This window comes from Electrona antarctica, assembly GCF_951216825.1.
Source record: "Electrona antarctica genome assembly, chromosome: 3".
Classification (NCBI taxonomy): Eukaryota; Metazoa; Chordata; class Actinopteri; order Myctophiformes; family Myctophidae; genus Electrona; species Electrona antarctica.
This window is the reverse complement of record NC_136808.1, coordinates 11,269,737-11,288,516: the sequence shown is the minus strand read 5'-3', so window position 1 is coordinate 11,288,516 and position 18,780 is coordinate 11,269,737. Positions and strand designations below refer to the sequence as shown.

At 44.5% G+C, this 18,780-nt stretch overlaps 1 protein-coding gene across 1 annotated transcript in view; it reads right to left on the bottom strand.

Annotated features, from left to right (window-relative positions):
* LOC306919635 (CUB and sushi domain-containing protein 1-like) overlaps positions 1 to 18,473 on the bottom strand; it is a gene marked incomplete at its 5' end in the record, with an annotated part of 687,041 nt that extends 668,568 nt beyond the window's left edge. Inside the window, 2 exon segments of the mRNA XM_079496199.1 lie at positions 16,879 to 17,098; positions 18,467 to 18,473. Coding sequence (XP_079352325.1) covers positions 16,879 to 17,098; positions 18,467 to 18,473 — 227 coding nt within the window.
* Between the last annotated feature and the right edge of the window lie 307 nt (positions 18,474 to 18,780).

Below are 18,780 nucleotides of genomic sequence, written 5' to 3'. Positions count from 1 at the left end.
CCCAGTGGATGAGTGTTGTACAGGAACCTCTACACCACTGTCTCCCTAGTGGATGAGTGCTGTACGGGGACCTCTACACCACTGTCTCCCCAGTGGATGAGTGCTGTATAAAGGGACCTCTACACCACTGTCTCCCTAGTGGATGAGTGCTGTACGGGGACCTCTACACCACTGTCTCCCCCAGTGGATGAGTGCTGCATGTACAGGGACCTCTACACCACTGTCTCCCCCAGTGGATGAGTGCTGTACGGGGACCTCTACACCACTGTCTCCCCCAGTGGATGAGTGCTGTGCAGGGACCTCTACACCACTGTCTCCCCCTAGTGGATGAGTGCTGTACGGGGACCTCTACACCACTGTCTCCCCAGTGGATGAGTGCTGTACGGGGACCTCTACACCACTGTCTCCCCCAGTGGATGAGTGCTGTACGGGGACCTCTACACCACTGTCTCCCCCAGTGGATGAGTGCTGTGCAGGGACCTCTACACCACTGTCTCCCCCAGTGGATGAGTGCTGTACGGGGACCTCTACACCACTGTCTCCCCCAGTGGATGAGTGCTGTACTGCAGGGACCTCTGTCTCCCCCAGTGGATGAGTGCTGTGCAGGGACCTCTACACCACTGGCTCCCCCAGTGGATGAGTGCTGTACATGCAGGGACCTCTACACCACTGGCTCCCCCAGTCACTGGGTGTAGAGGTCCCTGTACAACACTCATCCACTGGGGCCCAGTGGATGAGTGTTGTACAGGGACCTCTACACCACTGTCTCCCCCAGTGGATGAGTGTTGTACAGGGACCTCTACACCACTGTCTCCCCCAGTGGATGAGTGCTGTACAGGGACCTCTACACCACTGTCTCCCCCAGTGGATGAGTGTTGTACAGGGACCTCTACACCACTGTCTCCCCCAGTGGATGAGTGTTGTACAGGGACCTCTACACCACTGGCTCCCCCAGTGGATGAGTGTTGTACAGGGACCTCTACACCACTGTCTCCCCCAGTGGATGAGTGCTGTACAGGGACCTCTACACCACTGTCTCCCCCAGTGGATGAGTGTTGTACAGGGACCTCTACACCACTGGCTCCCCCAGTGGATGAGTGTTGTACAGGGACCTCTACACCACTGGCTCCCCCAGTGGATGAGTGTTGACAAGTCCATGGTGTGCCTGACTACTACACATTATTATTGCGATATTTACAACTCCATAAAAATGTTAAGATGTATATATCTATTTTTTTCTATGTCAGTACTTTGCATGCACATTTATTTCCCAATACAGAGGCGAATCCAATACCCTAAAAAAAACGGTTTACAAATAACATAAAATGAAAGTTGATGAAGCATGCAACAACCCCCCCCCCCCCCCCCCCCCCCCCCCACTACATATTTTATCGGACTGTGTTGCAGATTAAGCTTTTTCATATAGATTTCATATACTTTCTCACCTAGACAGCTCGCGACTCGGATCGTTTCTGAATATAAATGCTTGAAATATAAATGTACTTTCTGGCCCGGATGGCTGGCGTAACCATCCAGGGACCTAGGCTGCTATTGGACGGCTGGCGTAGCCATCCAGGGACCTAGGCTGCTAATGGCCGCCCGACGACAGCGCCAGGGTTCGACTCCCAATCCCCGACGACCTTTACTCCCCATTTCCTGTCAGTCCACCATCTCCATCATATGTTCCCTCTTTAAACACCGGATATGGAGCAATACGAGTACACTAATAAATAAGTGATATAGAGGAGTAAACTGGACTAACACTATTAACCCATTTTGACCTGAGATCAGATTCTAAAAATGTCTTCTAAATCCTGACAGTTTTCTGAAAAAGCTATGTTTCTATGTCAGCAGTCGTTCTTCGATTTTTCAAAAATAGCAGACCTACAAGCTACAAGCTCGTATGAGCTTGTAGATCTGCTATTTTTTCAATAGCTATATCATAACATAATGCTAACACCAAAAGGGGTTCCCGCCCAAAATGGGGTTAAAAGCAGAATATAATTTTAAATAAATACTTGCCAATACATTGAAAGTTGGTCCTTTATTCCTTGCATGACAATATGTCTATTCTTTGGTGCCATTTAAAAAACACCTGAGAGCATTCCAGTAGGGACATTTCCAAGACACCCAATTAGTAAACAGCTTGGAAATGTCACAGGAAGTCTTGCATGAGAGGAAACAGTCAAACTATACAACGCTAATTTAGCTTCTGGCAAAGGAGTATAAGTATTACTTTTATATTGCAGATCATTTCCTGTTTGGTCTTTAAGGATTTTCTTTACAGTTACATAGAATGCCAAGGCAATTAAGTGCTCAGAGCGGTCAATACAGGGCCGGATCTATTATGGGCACTTTGGGCATCAGGGGGACCTACAAATCCTTTTTTGCTCCACAGAGATTTCCACCCACTAATCTGAATGAAATAAATTATGTCTAATCTTTTTTTTTCAAAATGAGTGTTTTATTGTTGGTGAGAAGGCAGCTGGAAAGTGCAATTGTGTGCTTTTCTTACATTCTGCACAAGTGTATCAGGTGGCTCGACAACAAAAAATGTAACACTGAAATACACTTGCACTGGCGGGTTCTCTCACCCATTTGCTTACTATGTGGGTCAAATTAAAAATAAATTGTTTGTTACTGCCTGGCTGTCAATTTGGGGCTGGGGAGGCGGCTGGGAACAGGCCAATAAAACTGCCAATACAATGCCAACAAACGCCAAACAAATGCACAAAAATGCCATAATTGTGCGTGCATGCGAGCAAGGGGGACCCTTCGAGCTTCAGTGCCCAGGGGACCTCAGAGGTGCTAATCCAGCCCTGGGTCAATAACATCATGGTTGACACATTATTTATCTTATTTTACACACATCATCATGTACTGTAGTACATACGACATACATATGAGTACTGTAGTGTACATTCATAGTCCGATTTGATACACTATAAAACATATAATGTTGCTTATTTAAAAATATAAAATACAAAAATGTCTTACACAGAATACACACTAATCCAGCATTCATTGCAAATTGTATAATATGCGCAGGTAATATGGATTACAGAAGAGTTCTCTGCACAATAGTACATCAAACAACAGAAATTAATTAATAATAATAATAAGCGCATTTTTATAGCGCTTTTCCAAGTGCTCAAAGCGCTTTACAATGGTTCATTCATTCATACATTGGGAGGTGAAGCGGCGAACAGTCGACGCCAGCGTCCTCACTTCCCACATTCACACACCAATGGTGGCAAGCTCACACCGACCGACTCATTGGCGGCAATGTAGGGTTCAGTGTCTTGCCCAAGGACACTTCGACATGTGGACAGGAGGAGCCGGGATTCGAACCACCGACCCAGGGATCATTGGACGACCTGCTCTACCTCCTGAGCCACAGCCGCCCGACATCTGTTCTTTCTGACCTGCTCTTTAAAATCCACTGTGTGTGTGTGTGTGTGTGTGTGTGTGTGTGTGTGTGTGTGTGCGTGTGCGTGTGCGTGTGCGTGTGCGTGTGCGTGTGCGTGTGCGCGTGTGTGTGTTTGTGAAAAGCTGATATCATGTAAAATCTAAATTTTATTCATGTGTGCGTGCGTACAAGAATTGGCACACATGTGTGGGTGTGTCTCTGCAAGATGAGAGCTTATTGACTATAGAGCTCTGTTAATTACTTTGATTAACTGTACTCATGCATAATATCTTAATCCCTGTACATCATATAATTATCTACATCAATGGGCACACAAGCACACACACGTGTGTGCACTGTAACGGTTTCCGCAGTTAAATGGTTATTTTTAGGGGTGCCAGGTAGACTCCTGTCTACCAGAGAAGATAATATTCTCCTTTTTTATGAGTTCTTCCTCATCTGGGTTAACCACTGGTGAAACCGACACTGGACTTAAAATGCAAACCCTTTTACACCAAGAAATAAAACACCATAGACACTTGTCAACTCAGTTTCAATGATTATATTGAAGAAATTCAACCAGAAAAACAACTCAGTTCATCACGTTATTTTAAACAAAACCCAACAGTTTGAAATGTTTGTAAATAAACAAAATAAACAAAAATAGGTATTCAGCAACTCAAAACACTGAGGTTACACACGTAACCTTCACTCAAAGCCACTCGTCAAACCATGATTTCATGTCAACCGTTTGCAGTTTAGTGAGTTACCGTGCGCAGTTCATAAATAAATAAATGTTGTACCACGGGCTTGTCCGTGCCCAGTAACAATGATTGTTCCAGATCCCCGCTACGCAGACGCAACGTGAATGTAAATGAATGAAAAGTAGTCCGTCTGTCCGAGCAGATGAATGAATGTGCATATTAGCACAAATACTGCACAAAGGTTAGCTTTCATTTTGAACACATACTGTGCCGTATGTCAAAATCATCTGCGCGCGCACGCGTGCGCACACACACACACACACACACACACACACACACACACACACACACACACACACACACACACACACACACACACACACACACACACACACACACACACACACACACACACACACACACACACACACACACACACACAGAGAGAGCGTATCCTGGGGGAGTTCATTAAAAGGGTGTGAAGAGAGACGTAATGAGATGATGACTGTTAAATACCGCCGACCTTTGACAGAGAGAACAAGAGACAGACTGGGAGAAAAAGAGAGGGAGTGAAAGGGAAAATGCAAAATACAGAGGTTAGAGCTGGGAATTGGCAGGTACCGTATAACTCATGACGCACACTATCCTGATACAGGAGTCATGATATGATACAGTTGGGTGCCACCGATATTGTCCCTTATCATTTGACCCATTTAGGCCTGACCTCAAAATTAAAAATCCTTCTAAATCCTCCAGTTTTCTGAAATAAATATTTTCACGATTTTTCAAAAATAGCAGACCTACAAGCTCGTAGCGCGCCACTCGGTGGCGCGCTATGAGCTTGTAGATCTGCTATTTTTCAATAGCTAAATTATAACATAATGTTTAAAACACCAAAAGGGGTTCCCGCCCAAAATGGGTTAACTGTCCTTTTGCGCAGATCACGCAAACCTCAGCAAAAAGAAAAGGACAATATCGATGGCCTCCAACTGTACGTATCCTGATACCATACTTTAGCAAGGACAATATACAAGGAAAGCGGTTAGCTATAGTTTCACTGCCATGATTCGAGAGAGAATGATATTCATTAGGTCATTTTAACATAGCCTCAATAAATATATCTCCTTGATCTCTTTTAATCCTTATACCACTTTTGGAGGTTGCCCTCGCTCCCAAATGCAGTGTTTATCTATTTGTCCTTTCTCTATTTTTTTGTTTTTCTGGCTAGATACATGAAAATTGTTCTCTATTGAATGTGATTTGCAGTATTTATCCGTCTTTTGCTTTGCCAGCATACTGCATTTCTGTGTTATGCCTACAAAGCACCCACTGGAGTAAATTGAATGGAATTGAATTGAGACTGAGAGAAGATGAAAGTGGCGTCATTTTACCCACTGCTTTGTTATGGCAGCATCATGGCACATAATATACAACGCACATAATATTAAACAGATTCAATCTTGTGGAAGGACCAGCCACAGAAATGACTGCAAGCAAGATTTCAAGATGAATGTATAATCTATAATGAATCTAACTTTTATGCAGGTTGGAAAAACCTGTAACAAGTAACTGCATAGCTTTGTGAAAATTACTTGTGAAACTGCCTATTCCATTTGCCAGCTCCTTCCTTGTAGCTAAATGCAGGAAGGCAGATGTTTCTCTCATCATATATCTGTCTCCTAGCTTCCTCTTCCAGCAAGAGCCGCTTACAGACAGTACATTCAACAGGCAGGCACTTGGGCCTGGGGCCTTGTGAATGAACACTGTATAGGTTTAGTTTCTACTAGACTTATACAGTATAGCTGAAGGCCGGCATGTTGAAAAAGCTGCTCATTGCCATTCACCCACAATGACATGAGACATTCTGAACATACTCAGAACATACTCATTCTGAACATACATACTGAGTCTGAGGAAGAGCATTGCGCTCGAAACGTCACAGTCAATTTTTTGTGTGCAAATAAAGGCACTTCACGAGCCCACAGTGTGCGAGTACCTTCTTTTCTTTATCTGTGCATACTACTACTCACCGCTCAGCACCTGCCCAAGTTGGGGTTGGATGTGCATGTCTTTGTACTTTTTTCGTACATTCTGAACATACGGCATTAAAGGAGCATTGGTGATTTGGGTGATTTGGAAAACGCTCCGGTCCGCCCCCGGTAACAAGATGTACACATGCACGTACTACAGTGGGGGGGGGGGGCACGCGACAGGCCAACAGCACGCACACCAAGCCCCGCCCCCACTCCATCTTGATTGGCGGAAGGCCCCTCTCCATCCTGATTGTGGGCGGCTGTGGCTCAGGAGGTATAGAGCAGGTCGTCCAATGATCCCTGGGTCGGCGTTTCGAATCCTGGCTCCTCCTGTCCACATGTCGAAGTGTCCTTGGGCAAGACACTGAACCCTACATTGCCTCCAATGAGTTGGTCGGTGTGAGCTCGCCACCATTGGTGTGTGAATGTGGGAAGTGAGGACGCTGGCGTCGACTGTTCGCCGCTTCACCTCCCAATGTATGAATGAATGAACCATTGTAAAGCGCTTTGAGCACTTGGAAAAGCGCTATAAAAATGCAATTCATAAAAATGCAATTCATTATGATTGGATGAAGGCTGGGCCACCTAGCCAAAAACAAAACCTATGGTTTTTTGACCCCAGGGGTTAACTGGGGACAGGGATGAACTCTTTATATGGTCAGCACACTCTATAGTAGGGAGGATTATCACAACAAAACAAAAAAGAAGTGATATTTGAATTAGGTGAAATCCCTGAATATAGCCTACCTTTAAAGGAAGATGAGCCAAATCATCATGCCGGTTTTCAATTTCTCCACTCAAGGCTGCAAGTGAAATGGCTTTGTACTAGTCTGTATGTATGACAAGACATTCCTTAGGGGTGTAGAGGTTCACAAAATTCAAAGTTTGGTTTCGCCAAGATATTTGTGTGTCATGTTCTGGTAAGAGAGAAATGAATCTAGGTTTTGCGTCATTGAACTTGGACGGTTGCGAAAGCCTCAGCCTCAGTTATCTAATTAGGAGGAGATTGTGTCACAAAAGAAGTGCTTGTCCACCTTGGCCAGATTAAATCATTTGGTTACCTTGCTAGTGCGTCTCTGTGGTAATGTTGGTATTAAAAGTCAAAAGGAATTGTTATGCACATCCATGTGAACACTGGTGCAGGACAAAACAGATACGTAATAAGAATATGTCTGCTGCTCCCAGTAAACTTTATTGTGGAACTCTGCTTCTCCCAGTAAACTTTAATGTGCAACTCACATTATGTTTTGACCTTCCTCAGTTGCAGCCTGGATTACTCAGAGCAGCAGCTCTGTCTGTCTGTTCTTAAATATGTTGGTTTTAACCAGATACAAACAGAGACATGGATCACGTAGGTGATTTGTAAGCTTTGCAAAAGAGTTGTACTGCATGAAAGAGACCCAAAAGTAGGTGCATTTATTCACTGACAATACTCTATCTCAATGCCACATACATACTCTCTGTCTCTAGACCACAACTGATGTTTGGGCTACATTGTTGACTGCAGGACGATACAAATAAATTAAAAAATCAGACCAGTCTGAAGTGGTACTGTACTGGTGAAAAAACGGTACTTCCGTGCTCATAACACACACACACACACACACACACACACACACACACACACACACACACACACACACACACACACACACACACACACACACACACACACACACACACACACACACACACACACACACACACACACACACACACACACACACACACACACACACACACACACACACACACACACACACACACACACACCACTCGAAAACACATGGTCATTGTGCATACCGAAACAAACACCTCGCAATAATTCCTGAAGTTAGCTTCTCTGAGAAGCAAGTGGGTAAACTACAAACATACAGACAGGAGGACCATATTGTAGAGATGAGAGGACAGTCGGTGCTAAATAAATACAGAATGTGGAAAAGACAAAAAGAGAGGAAGAGAAGAATGGCACTTTTTGACTACAGGAACTAAGCGAGGCATGCTGTGCTCTGTGTAACGCAGCATTTCATGGTGTTGTGTTTCCATATGTTACGGCTTGGACTTAGACAAGGTTCTCAAATCTCATTCCGGCCCTGCTGAGGAGTTACAATTAAACCAGAGTTCTGGTTCGTGGGAGGATCAAGCAGTGCTGTTGCTCTGGGATAATTGCGTGACAATTATACGTTATTGTATTAACATACTCTACCAAACAGATTGGGAAAAAAGACATTTTAATCCTAAAAAATAGTTACATAGTGCTGCTTTAACCCCAACCCAAAAATCGTGCTACCTAATTGAAGCATGTATCCCGGCAGCTCTTTGTAGTTTGTATGCGGCCTACAAGCCAAGCAGTTATCCAATTTTCTCCCAAGTACTCTCCCAACAAATCGCTCATGGTTCTGGCTAGGCAACCATCCACTTTTCCACCGTCACATGTGTCTCCACTCCTCACAATCACAAAATGTTTGTCAATTTATCCCCATATTGTAGCCTGTAGGGCCGTGCTTCGCTGTAGGCAAGGTTAGGCGGCCGCCTGGGGCCCCACACAGTCAGGGGGCCTCATGAGATTTATTCTTTCAGCCTGTATGCATGTGCACTACTAACTCAGAGCCAAGCAGTTATCCAATTCTCTCCCAACTTGCTACAAACATCGCTCATGGTTCTGGCTAGGCAACCATCCACTTTTCCACCTTCACATGAGTCATACACTTCTCATAATCACAAAATGTTTGCCACTTTTACCCATAATTGTAGCCCTCTAGGCGGTGTCAGGGCCGTGCTTTGCTGCAGGCAAGGTTAGGCCTTTGTGGTTTTCTTTAAAGGGTGGGAAGCAGGGACATTTCCTTTAAAAAAATAATGATGCATATCTTATTATCTTTCAAAGACCCCCTAAGGATGTCCAGTTAAAAAAAACGATTTAGAAAAAATGAAAGACAGTTGCAGTTATAAGCAGAACACTAGATGGCGCAATTTCACAATTTCGTTGTGTCGTCGCCACAGCGCACCTCTGCTATGGACAGTATTCAGTTCACGATTGATTAATTGTACAGAATAGGTACAGTTCAAACGAAGGTGCAGGTCAATACAAAAACTGATAAAACCAGAAAAATGACATCTCAGTCATAATATATTCTGGTTGAGAGGGTGTTGTTGTTGTTTACAGGCATATTGTTGATGCTTTATGCATTGCAAATGATTTGTTTCTAGGCTATATTAGCTGCTGCTGTGAAGTAGAAGAGACATAAAGCAAGGGCCACGGGGGAGGCTGCGTTCCCTATTAAATCCCATGCAGCTCCGTACGACAAGTCACAGAACATCACTCCATTCGCGACTCCATACACTGCATTCAAACTAAACAGTATGCACAAAAATACCGACCTTGACTTCCTCCACTTATAAAATTGCACTACGTGCTGATCAGCATTCACTGATCACACTTCAACACACAACCGGTCCCGGGGGTGACAGTAGCCTACACACAATCCTCCCCACTTGGATCATGTAGCAGTTTGCGATACCATAGTAATGTAATGTTCTGTATTTTATTCTGCTTTTTGTCAAGCAGCAGACGTCATGTCATCATCATCACACATTGTGCTGCCCGACCGTCGCAAATCAGGCTGTCACTGCAGTCTGCAGTGCTTTCGTTAACTCTCATTCCATAAAAAAAAATAATGGAAAAACATATATAGGCTAATCGTCTACCTGTCCACTATTAATCATGTCAACACAAGAATAGAGAGGTGGGATAGGGAGGGAAAAGAACCTCCATAAGACACCGAGTCATTTCACTAGTCACACCCATAGAGTATATAAATAGATAGAGACCGAACTGGAGCACTAGCCCCGCCCCCAAGCTATTCATTTCGATGAAGTTGCGAAGTTGCGACGTATGGGTGACGTAGGGAGTGATGGTCCTACGTGTCCGTGCACGGGTCCGCCTGCAGTCCTTCCTCTTACCACTAGGGCCCAGAGCTTCAACGTTGGAGCGCCTCACTGGCCCCTTGGTCACACCCAGAGAACACCATTCATCTTGGGCTAGCTGATCCGCTGGCTGAAACAGCCTGGTTGTGATGGACACGCCCCCAAGCCAGTACCATACAAATACAAACTCTGTTTCCCTATCGATACGAGAACAAAAATGGCAGGCGGATTATTTACAAAAAATAGCAAGTGTATAGCAGAGTAAGCAGACATGTCGTTGGTCATGCTAATCAATAACGTTATTTATTTACTTTATTATAAAGAGGGTAAAATAGTGAAATCCCCACAGCCTTTTACAATGCGTTCCTATGGGATGACGTAGAGTAGAATCTCCATGACACACTGTTTTGGATCGTCCATCTCCGACGCAGTGGGAGGGATTTATCTGAGTTCTGGCCACTAGCCAGCAACTGTATGCATTGGCTAATATTTCCAAAACTTTGTCATAATAATTGTTTTGTTGAAACAATGTGAAACATGGAATAAGTTTAAAAAAAAGATATAATAAATATATATAGGATAGAATAGCTGGGTACAGTGTACGCATGTGTTCGTGTGTGTATACATGTATGTAGATCTATACTGTCTTGTATATGGTTGAATATCTTTTGTTCATGAAAACTTGCTTTTCGTTTTGACCTCGCTAAAATGCGAGTGTGTAAATACTGTGGCAGAAAGACTGATGCACAAAGAAGGGGTAGGACTCGATACGTTTTTAACTAAACTTTAAACTATTTTAAATCTAGTTCTTCCTTTATTTCCTTTGTCTGTTCATTTATGTTTTAATATGTTCGAAATAAATAAATAAATGAAATACATGAAAATAATTAAACTGAGACTAAGTAGATGCCAAGTGATATGCCTTTAAATCTATCTAACCTAAAGGGCTAGATCGCACTGAAACATCACGCCTGGGAATACCCTTATATGGACTTTTTATTGGCTTCAATGTTGGCCAGCCACTCTGGGGCCTTGGATGAAACCCACCTTATTCCGACGCAGCTGCCAGTAACCACTGAGCCACTGTGCCGTTTAAATGAAGTTATGCTTTATTGATCCATTGGATCCAGTTAATCCTCTGTGTTATCCTCCAATGTACATTAAACCAAAAGTTGTTTCAGGTCATCATCATTTTTGGAGTATCTGTACTTGTAGGAGAAGGAGGGAGACCCACACACTGCCACTTGCTGGTTCAAGAAAAGTCAAATTGTGCAGAAGTCTTCTGCGCGTATAAGCACCAAAGAGCTTGTGCTATCTGAATATACTTAAATCACCTCCTAGAATCACGTCACCATTTTCTTCCTCTGATTGGCTACCCCTACCGCAGACCACGTGACACGCACATGTCACGCAGTGAAGTGCATGTTGGCATACAGATGCATGCCGGGAAGCAAGTAACCCATGTAATGGGTCACAGTTTCCTGTGCAATATCGCCATCATGTTATCGACACGCGTGTCACGCCGTGAAATGCATGTTGTCATACAGATGCATGACGGGAAGCAAGTAGCTAATTTAATGGGGCACCCCTCAGCACCATTACTACACACAGTGACATCACGGTATGCCACATTACTACACACAGTGACATCACGGTATGCCACATTACTACACACAGTGACATCACGGTATGCCACATTACTACACACAGTGACATCACGGTATGCCACATTACTACACACAGTGACATCACGGTATGCCACATTACTACACACAGTGACATCACGGTATGCCACATTACTACACACAGTGACATCACGGTATGCCACATTACTACACACAGTGACATCACGGTATGCCACATTACTACACACAGTGACATCACGGTATGCCACATTACTACACACAGTGACATCACGGTATGCCACATTACTACACACAGTGACATCACGGTATGCCACATTACTACACACAGTGACATCACGGTATGCCACATTACTACACACAGTGACATCACGGTATGCCACATTACTACACACAGTGACATCACGGTATGCCACATTACTACACACAGTGACATCACGGTATGCCACATTACTACACACAGTGACATCACGGTATGCCACATTACTACACACAGTGACATCACGGTATGCCACATTACTACACACAGTGACATCACGGTATGCCACATTACTACACACAGTGACATCACGGTATGCCACATTACTACACACAGTGACATCACGGTATGCCACATTACTACACACAGTGACATCACGGTATGCCACATTACTACACACAGTGACATCACGGTATGCCACATTACTACACACAGTGACATCACGGTATGCCACATTACTACACACAGTGACATCACGGTATGCCACATTACTACACACAGTGACATCACGGTATGCCACATTACTACACACAGTGACATCACGGTATGCCACATTACTACACACAGTGACATCACGGTATGCCACATTACTACACACAGTGACATCACGGTATGCCACATTACTACACACAGTGACATCACGGTATGCCACATTACTACACACAGTGACATCACGGTATGCCACATTACTACACACAGTGACATCACGGTATGCCACATTACTACACACAGTGACATCACGGTATGCCACATTACACCACAGTTGGTTGCCTATCGAATTCAGTTACCTCACGTCGCCTCCATTACGCAGGTCACACAATCCCAGCAGCGAAGGGTCGTGCGAACGTGCGTGTCGCGCCAACGGGACATCAATAATAGGCTATCTTCAAACGGGTAAGGGCTATTTACAACAATTGAGCAGGACACAGGTGTGTGTGTGTGTGTGTGTGTGTGTGTGTGTGTGTGTGTGTGTGTGTGTGTGTGTGTGTGTGTGTGTGTGTGTGTGTGTGTGTGTGTGTGTGTGTGTGTGTGTGTGTGTGTGTGTGTGTGTGTGTGTGTGTGTGTGTGTGTGTGTGTGTGTGTGCGTGCGTGCGTGCGTGCGTGCGTGCGTGCGTGCGTGCGTGCGTGCGTGCGTGCGTGCGTGCGTGCGTGCGTGCGTGCGTGCGTGCGTGCGTGCGTGCGTGAGACATCCCCACTCAGAGACTTGTACTGTCCTGAACTCTTTATATTCATTCACTATTCATTGCACTGTTGTTTTTGCTTGTCCTGTTGACCCTCAACACCTTCACTGAAAGTACAGATAAAGGTTTGAACAAAAAAGTATTCCAGTCATGACAACGCGTTTTCAGAAGTATAATATTTATCTGTGAAATGGAATGGAGTGAGTCATGAACTTCAATAATGGAGTGAGTCATGAACTTCAATAAACAAACAACCTCAATTCAAGCACAGATACTCTTGACTGCACAATTTGACATGAAATAAAAAGCTCTTGAACCAGCAAGTGGCAGTGTGCGGGTCTCCCTCCTTCTGCTACAAGTACAGATACTCCAAAAATGATGATGACCTGAAACAACGTTTGGTTTAATGTACATTGGAGGATAACAAAGAGGATTAACTGGATCCAATGGATCAATAAAGCATAACTTCATTTAAACGGCACAGTGGCTCAGTGGTTACTGGCAGCTGCGTCGGGATAATGTGGGTTTCATCCAAGCCCCCCAGGGCGGCTGGCCAACATTGGAGCCACCGGCCCTACTACTGGTCAAAGCTGGAAGTGCAGGCGGGCATTTAGCCCGAGTAAACGCTGCGCATGCTGGGGTTTAAAACACAGAGTGCTCGTTAGCACTTCAGCCTTTTGACCACCGAATGTTTGTAGTCAATTTTTAAAAATGAAGATGCAAATGTAAAGAGTTCTTCCCCGGGGGCTTCAACATGCCACTGAGCAACTTCCATTGAAATGAACAGTGGGGGCGGGGCTGGTACAGCTGGTACAGTCTCTATAGTGTAGCAGTGTTTATTTCGTCGACTAAAACCAAGACAAAAAATGTTCGTCACTGACGGAAACTAAATGGAAACTACATTAGACCTATACTCCTTTTTTTTAATGTTTTTTTTTGTGGCTTTCGCCTTTATTTTTATATTTTTTATGGAGGGACAGACAGTAGGCTGACAGGAAATGGGGAGAGAGATGGGGGGAAGACATGCAGTAAAGGCCGTCGGGATCGGGAGTCGAACCCGCGGCACACTGCCAGACTGGATTACCAGCCAAGGTGCCTGGACCGCTGAGACACGGCCAAGGCCAGACCTATACTCCTGACCCTGGCATTGACCTTAGAGCAGGACCTCAGCCACTGGTCAGGCTGCCCACTGCTCCCAATAGGTACGAAGGGTCAACTGCAGGAGACACATTGTGTCAATAAAATATAGCTTAACGGTCAGAATATTTTTGTGTCACTTGCCGATAGGCACTGCACACAGAAACATAATGTATAATACCGCTATGTAGAGTCCATAGAGTGAAGTGCAGCGTTGTTGTTTTTTTAAGAGATGGAGAAGGGGCCATATTATATTATATTAAAAGAAGAATGAAATGGCTACCAAGATTTCTGCTGACGAAGTCAGCAAAAATCCTTAGCATGTTTGCAAAATGCATACATTAGCTAAAACCAAGAGCTACAGGCTTATAAAGCTTTACACATGTAACGCGCACACGCACACGCACACGCACACGCACACACACACACTTAACTGTTTAGTACAGTATGTACTAGTACAAGGCAGAGATGGCTCCAGGTGGAATCAGTGAAAGACGTGGGAGGTTATAGCAGATGTGTCTTGTGATCAGCTTGCAACATTCCGTACCCTGGATGCTAGCATAATCACTTTTATGTTGTTTCACGCTGTCTAACTTTTCTCACCACTCCTAAAATCCTAAACAGCGCAAAGAATTCTCAGTGAATGAAAATGCAATGTATTTCAGTAGACGTTGAATCAGAGTAGGATTGTAGTGAAAAGCTACCTTTTTCAACCATGTCTTTTTTGCTGTATTAAAAATCCAGTGATTTTTAGCAGCGTGTTATACCCTGAACGCCCGGGGGTATTTAGGACTATTAAACCAGGGCGCCCAGCGATTTGCAGCTACGGAGCACATTTGAAGGTGCACCAGGCACCATCTTGGATGTAGCTGAAGTAGACAGATGTAGCAAAAACACCCCTGAGGCGACCGACAACAACGGGAGGTATGATTACTTCTAACGCCACTAGCGACGGGACCGCGGTGGGCCGTCAAAAACATAATCTTTGGTTAGAATTGGACGGAAGAGTTATTCACGTTTTAGGATTTTCGATCTCATCCACTAAAATGGAGGGGGACCACTTTGGATGACGTCCCAACCGGAAATGACATCGAATGTTGCCCAACAGGCGCTCCCAGCCTGTGGAGCGGTGCACTCGGTTATGATATCATTAATGTTCCGCCCTGTGATTAATCTCCGTCCTGAGCGCTGAGCGTAACTATTTGATAGGACGGAGACCTCCGTTTATGCCGCTCAGGGTGTTAAAAGTGGCCAACTCGGACAGGAGGGGAAAATAATAATAATAATAATAATAATAATAATAATAATAATAATAATAATAATAATAATAATAATAATAATAATAATAATAGGCTTTTAGAATGAATATTTTGATAACCGGCGCCTTAGTTGCCATACATATACTGTGTGTAATATGCTTTTTTCCCCGTAATGGGTTTCTGTGCCATAGCCTAGCTGTGTGCAGGATTCTGCATTCATTTTATTTACATGTTCAAAACAGATTTCTGTTACTAGGCCTAATAAACATGCTGTATCACCGTATCGGCGCTGTATCCTGGCTAATTGCTGTCAGTTTGTTCATATAACTTGCGTGTGGAGAGGGAAAGTATAAAAGCCACTTTTCCGCATGAAAATGTGTGAAAATGCACATGCATTTTCACACTCATTTTCACGCGCAGTTTGCGGCGCGCGCCCACCCCCTCCTAAGCGTTCAGCACCTGCTATACTGTAAATATCTTCCCGCGGCCCTGATCAGCTCTGCAGTTCCTCGCCCATCTTCCCATCTGTCAACACTATCCCTCATCACGTCAGCCTGCTGCCTATAGACCCTTATGAGAACACGGTCACGCTGATAGCAGCCAGCAATGTGCGTGCAGACGTTGCTGCTCAAGAACCTGAACCTGCTCATACGATGCAATGGAAAAGACCCCACGGCACCCCCGCCGAGTGTGAAAACGCATTCCATCGTGCAGTGTTCATCTCAGTGCATATAGGGTCTTTACAGTGATCTATCCATCTTGAATATACTGTACTCCTTTCCATGTGCCATGTCCCTGCAATGGTATCTTTAACCCATTCTGACCTGAGATCAGATTCTAAAAATGTCTTCTACATCCTGACAGTTTTCAGAAAAAGCCATGTTTCTATGTCAGTGGTTCTTCGATTTAAAAAAATCACACCCGTGTGAACTGAGTGGTGTAAGGTCTTATATAGCCTGATCAGCTGTGGTCTGACGTAATGTCTGACGTAATGAAATCACACCCGGGTGAACTGGGTGACCGTAGCAACCATGCTCATTTTTTCTGCACAGACAGACAGACAGACAGACAGACAGACAAACAAAGCCAGTTGTAGGAGTGGTTTACACCACTCAAAAATAGCAGACCTACAAGCTCGTAGCGCGCCACTCGGTGGCGCGCTATGAGCTTGTAGATCTGCTATTTTTCAATAGCTAAAGCATAGCATAATGCTAACACCAAAAGGGGTTCCCGCCCAAAATGGGTTAAGGAATGTACTCTGTCTGTGACAGAGAGAGAGAGAGAGAGAGAGAGAGAGAGAGAGAGCGATAAAGTAAATCATTCCCTTACCTCATCTTTAAGTTGCCAGGTGACGGCTGTCCGTCGTAGACCGACACGATGTCAAAGTCTTCCTCCAGTGCCAGCGTGACGAAGGTCAGCTGGATCCGGTTCCTCTCGCCCGTTATTATCAGCCAGGTGCAGTTGGCGTAGTTGGGATAGCCGTGAGGGAACCCAGGGGACTCGATGGTGCCGTTTAGACCCTGGACAACGCCGCCACACGATGATTCAGCTGGGAGGAAAAAGACGGGGGGGATTAAGTTATACGTTGAGTGCAGTGTTGATTTCGTCGACTAAAACTAAGACGAAAAATGTTCGTCGACTACCTTTTTTCACTGACGAAAACTAAATGGAAACTAAATGAAAACTAAGCTATGATGACTAAAATTAAGACTACATGTATTGACAATTTCGTCAACAGATAAAAACTAGACTAAAATGTTAGGAAGGGACTATAGTGGACAAGAGATCCAGTATGAGTCATTTTACACTTGGTTGCATGCTGAAAATAGCCGATCTACAGCCGATCATTTTCAGCAAGTGTAGATTCAGTCATTACGACGGCATCAAGGCCCGCCAAAACACATTTTAATCGACTAAATCACCTGTAGATTTAGTCGATTAAAATCTTATGACATTTAGTCGACTAAAACTAGACTAACAATAACACATTTCGGGTGACTAAAATGTGACTAAAACTAAATTAAAACTATTCAAGAGACTAGGACTAAAACTAAAATAGAAATTTGCTGCCAAAAACAACACTGGTTGAGTGTTGAGATGTTGAATCAAATGAACAAAATGTACAGCCCAAAGCTTGGACTACTGTATGCCAGCCCACGATAGTGTTTTAGACCAGAGGCAGAAAACAAAAACGTATTTTGTTTGAAACTTTTGGTTCTAATTCCCAGACTGCAGGTCAAGGTCTGTTGGTTATTCAGGTCTACCAGCTACAGCTTTTTGGAGAGCTGTGTGTGCAATGCAAGGTGCACCATTGTGTGGAAAATGGATGAGCTGAATTGTGGAAAAATGTCTCATTCTTTTTTTTTATATATAATTTTTATCCCACGATTTTGTAACCCATTTTTCACCCCTGTGTCAATTATCTAATGTGATCCTGGGCTCTACACACCCTCCGCCAACCTAGTCCCCATATATGGGGGACATGGGGAGAGCAACGGACTTGAACTCATGCTTCCTTCATGCCTGAGTGTCCAAGTCGCTCCTTTACACCTGACAGGGGGGAGTTTCCCTGGTTGGACGTAGCGTGTGGAAGGAACACGTTATTCCAAACAGTTCCTTTCCCCTCCATCAGGCACCCGGCTGGCCAGGGGGAGGCAGTTTAGAGACCAGGATTACTGCATGTTTTTTGTGAGGGTACCTATACCCTAGGGGACACGGGGAGAACATGCAAACTCCACACAGAAAAGCCCTTTCGCCAACCCCGCCTCGGGTATGGGCACTGATGACGCGGAAGGAGAGGACACGTCGCCAGCGCCCACAGCGTCCCGAGCCGCGGGAATCGAACCCAGGACCTTCTAGCTGTGAGGCGACAGCACTACCGACTGTGCCACAAATGTCTCATTCTTGAACTACTTACGTGTCATGATCGCTGAATAATTTCTGAGGTGCAGTTACTGGCATTTTAGTAATGCATACTAAATCAGGTCACAGTAGACACTTCAGTTACAACTGAGCTAGATCATGGTGAGCAAAAAGAAAAAAAAAACTGGGCTTGACCTCCCATGAGATCCTATAATATAGGCTACTACATACTATCACACATGGCATACGGCACACGCTTTCATCCAAAGTGCCTTACTGTACATGCATTTCTTAGCACGAATGGCCCCAGTGTGAACTATACAGCTGTGTTCGTGCCTTACCCTGTCCATACGGGAGCAGAATTCACCT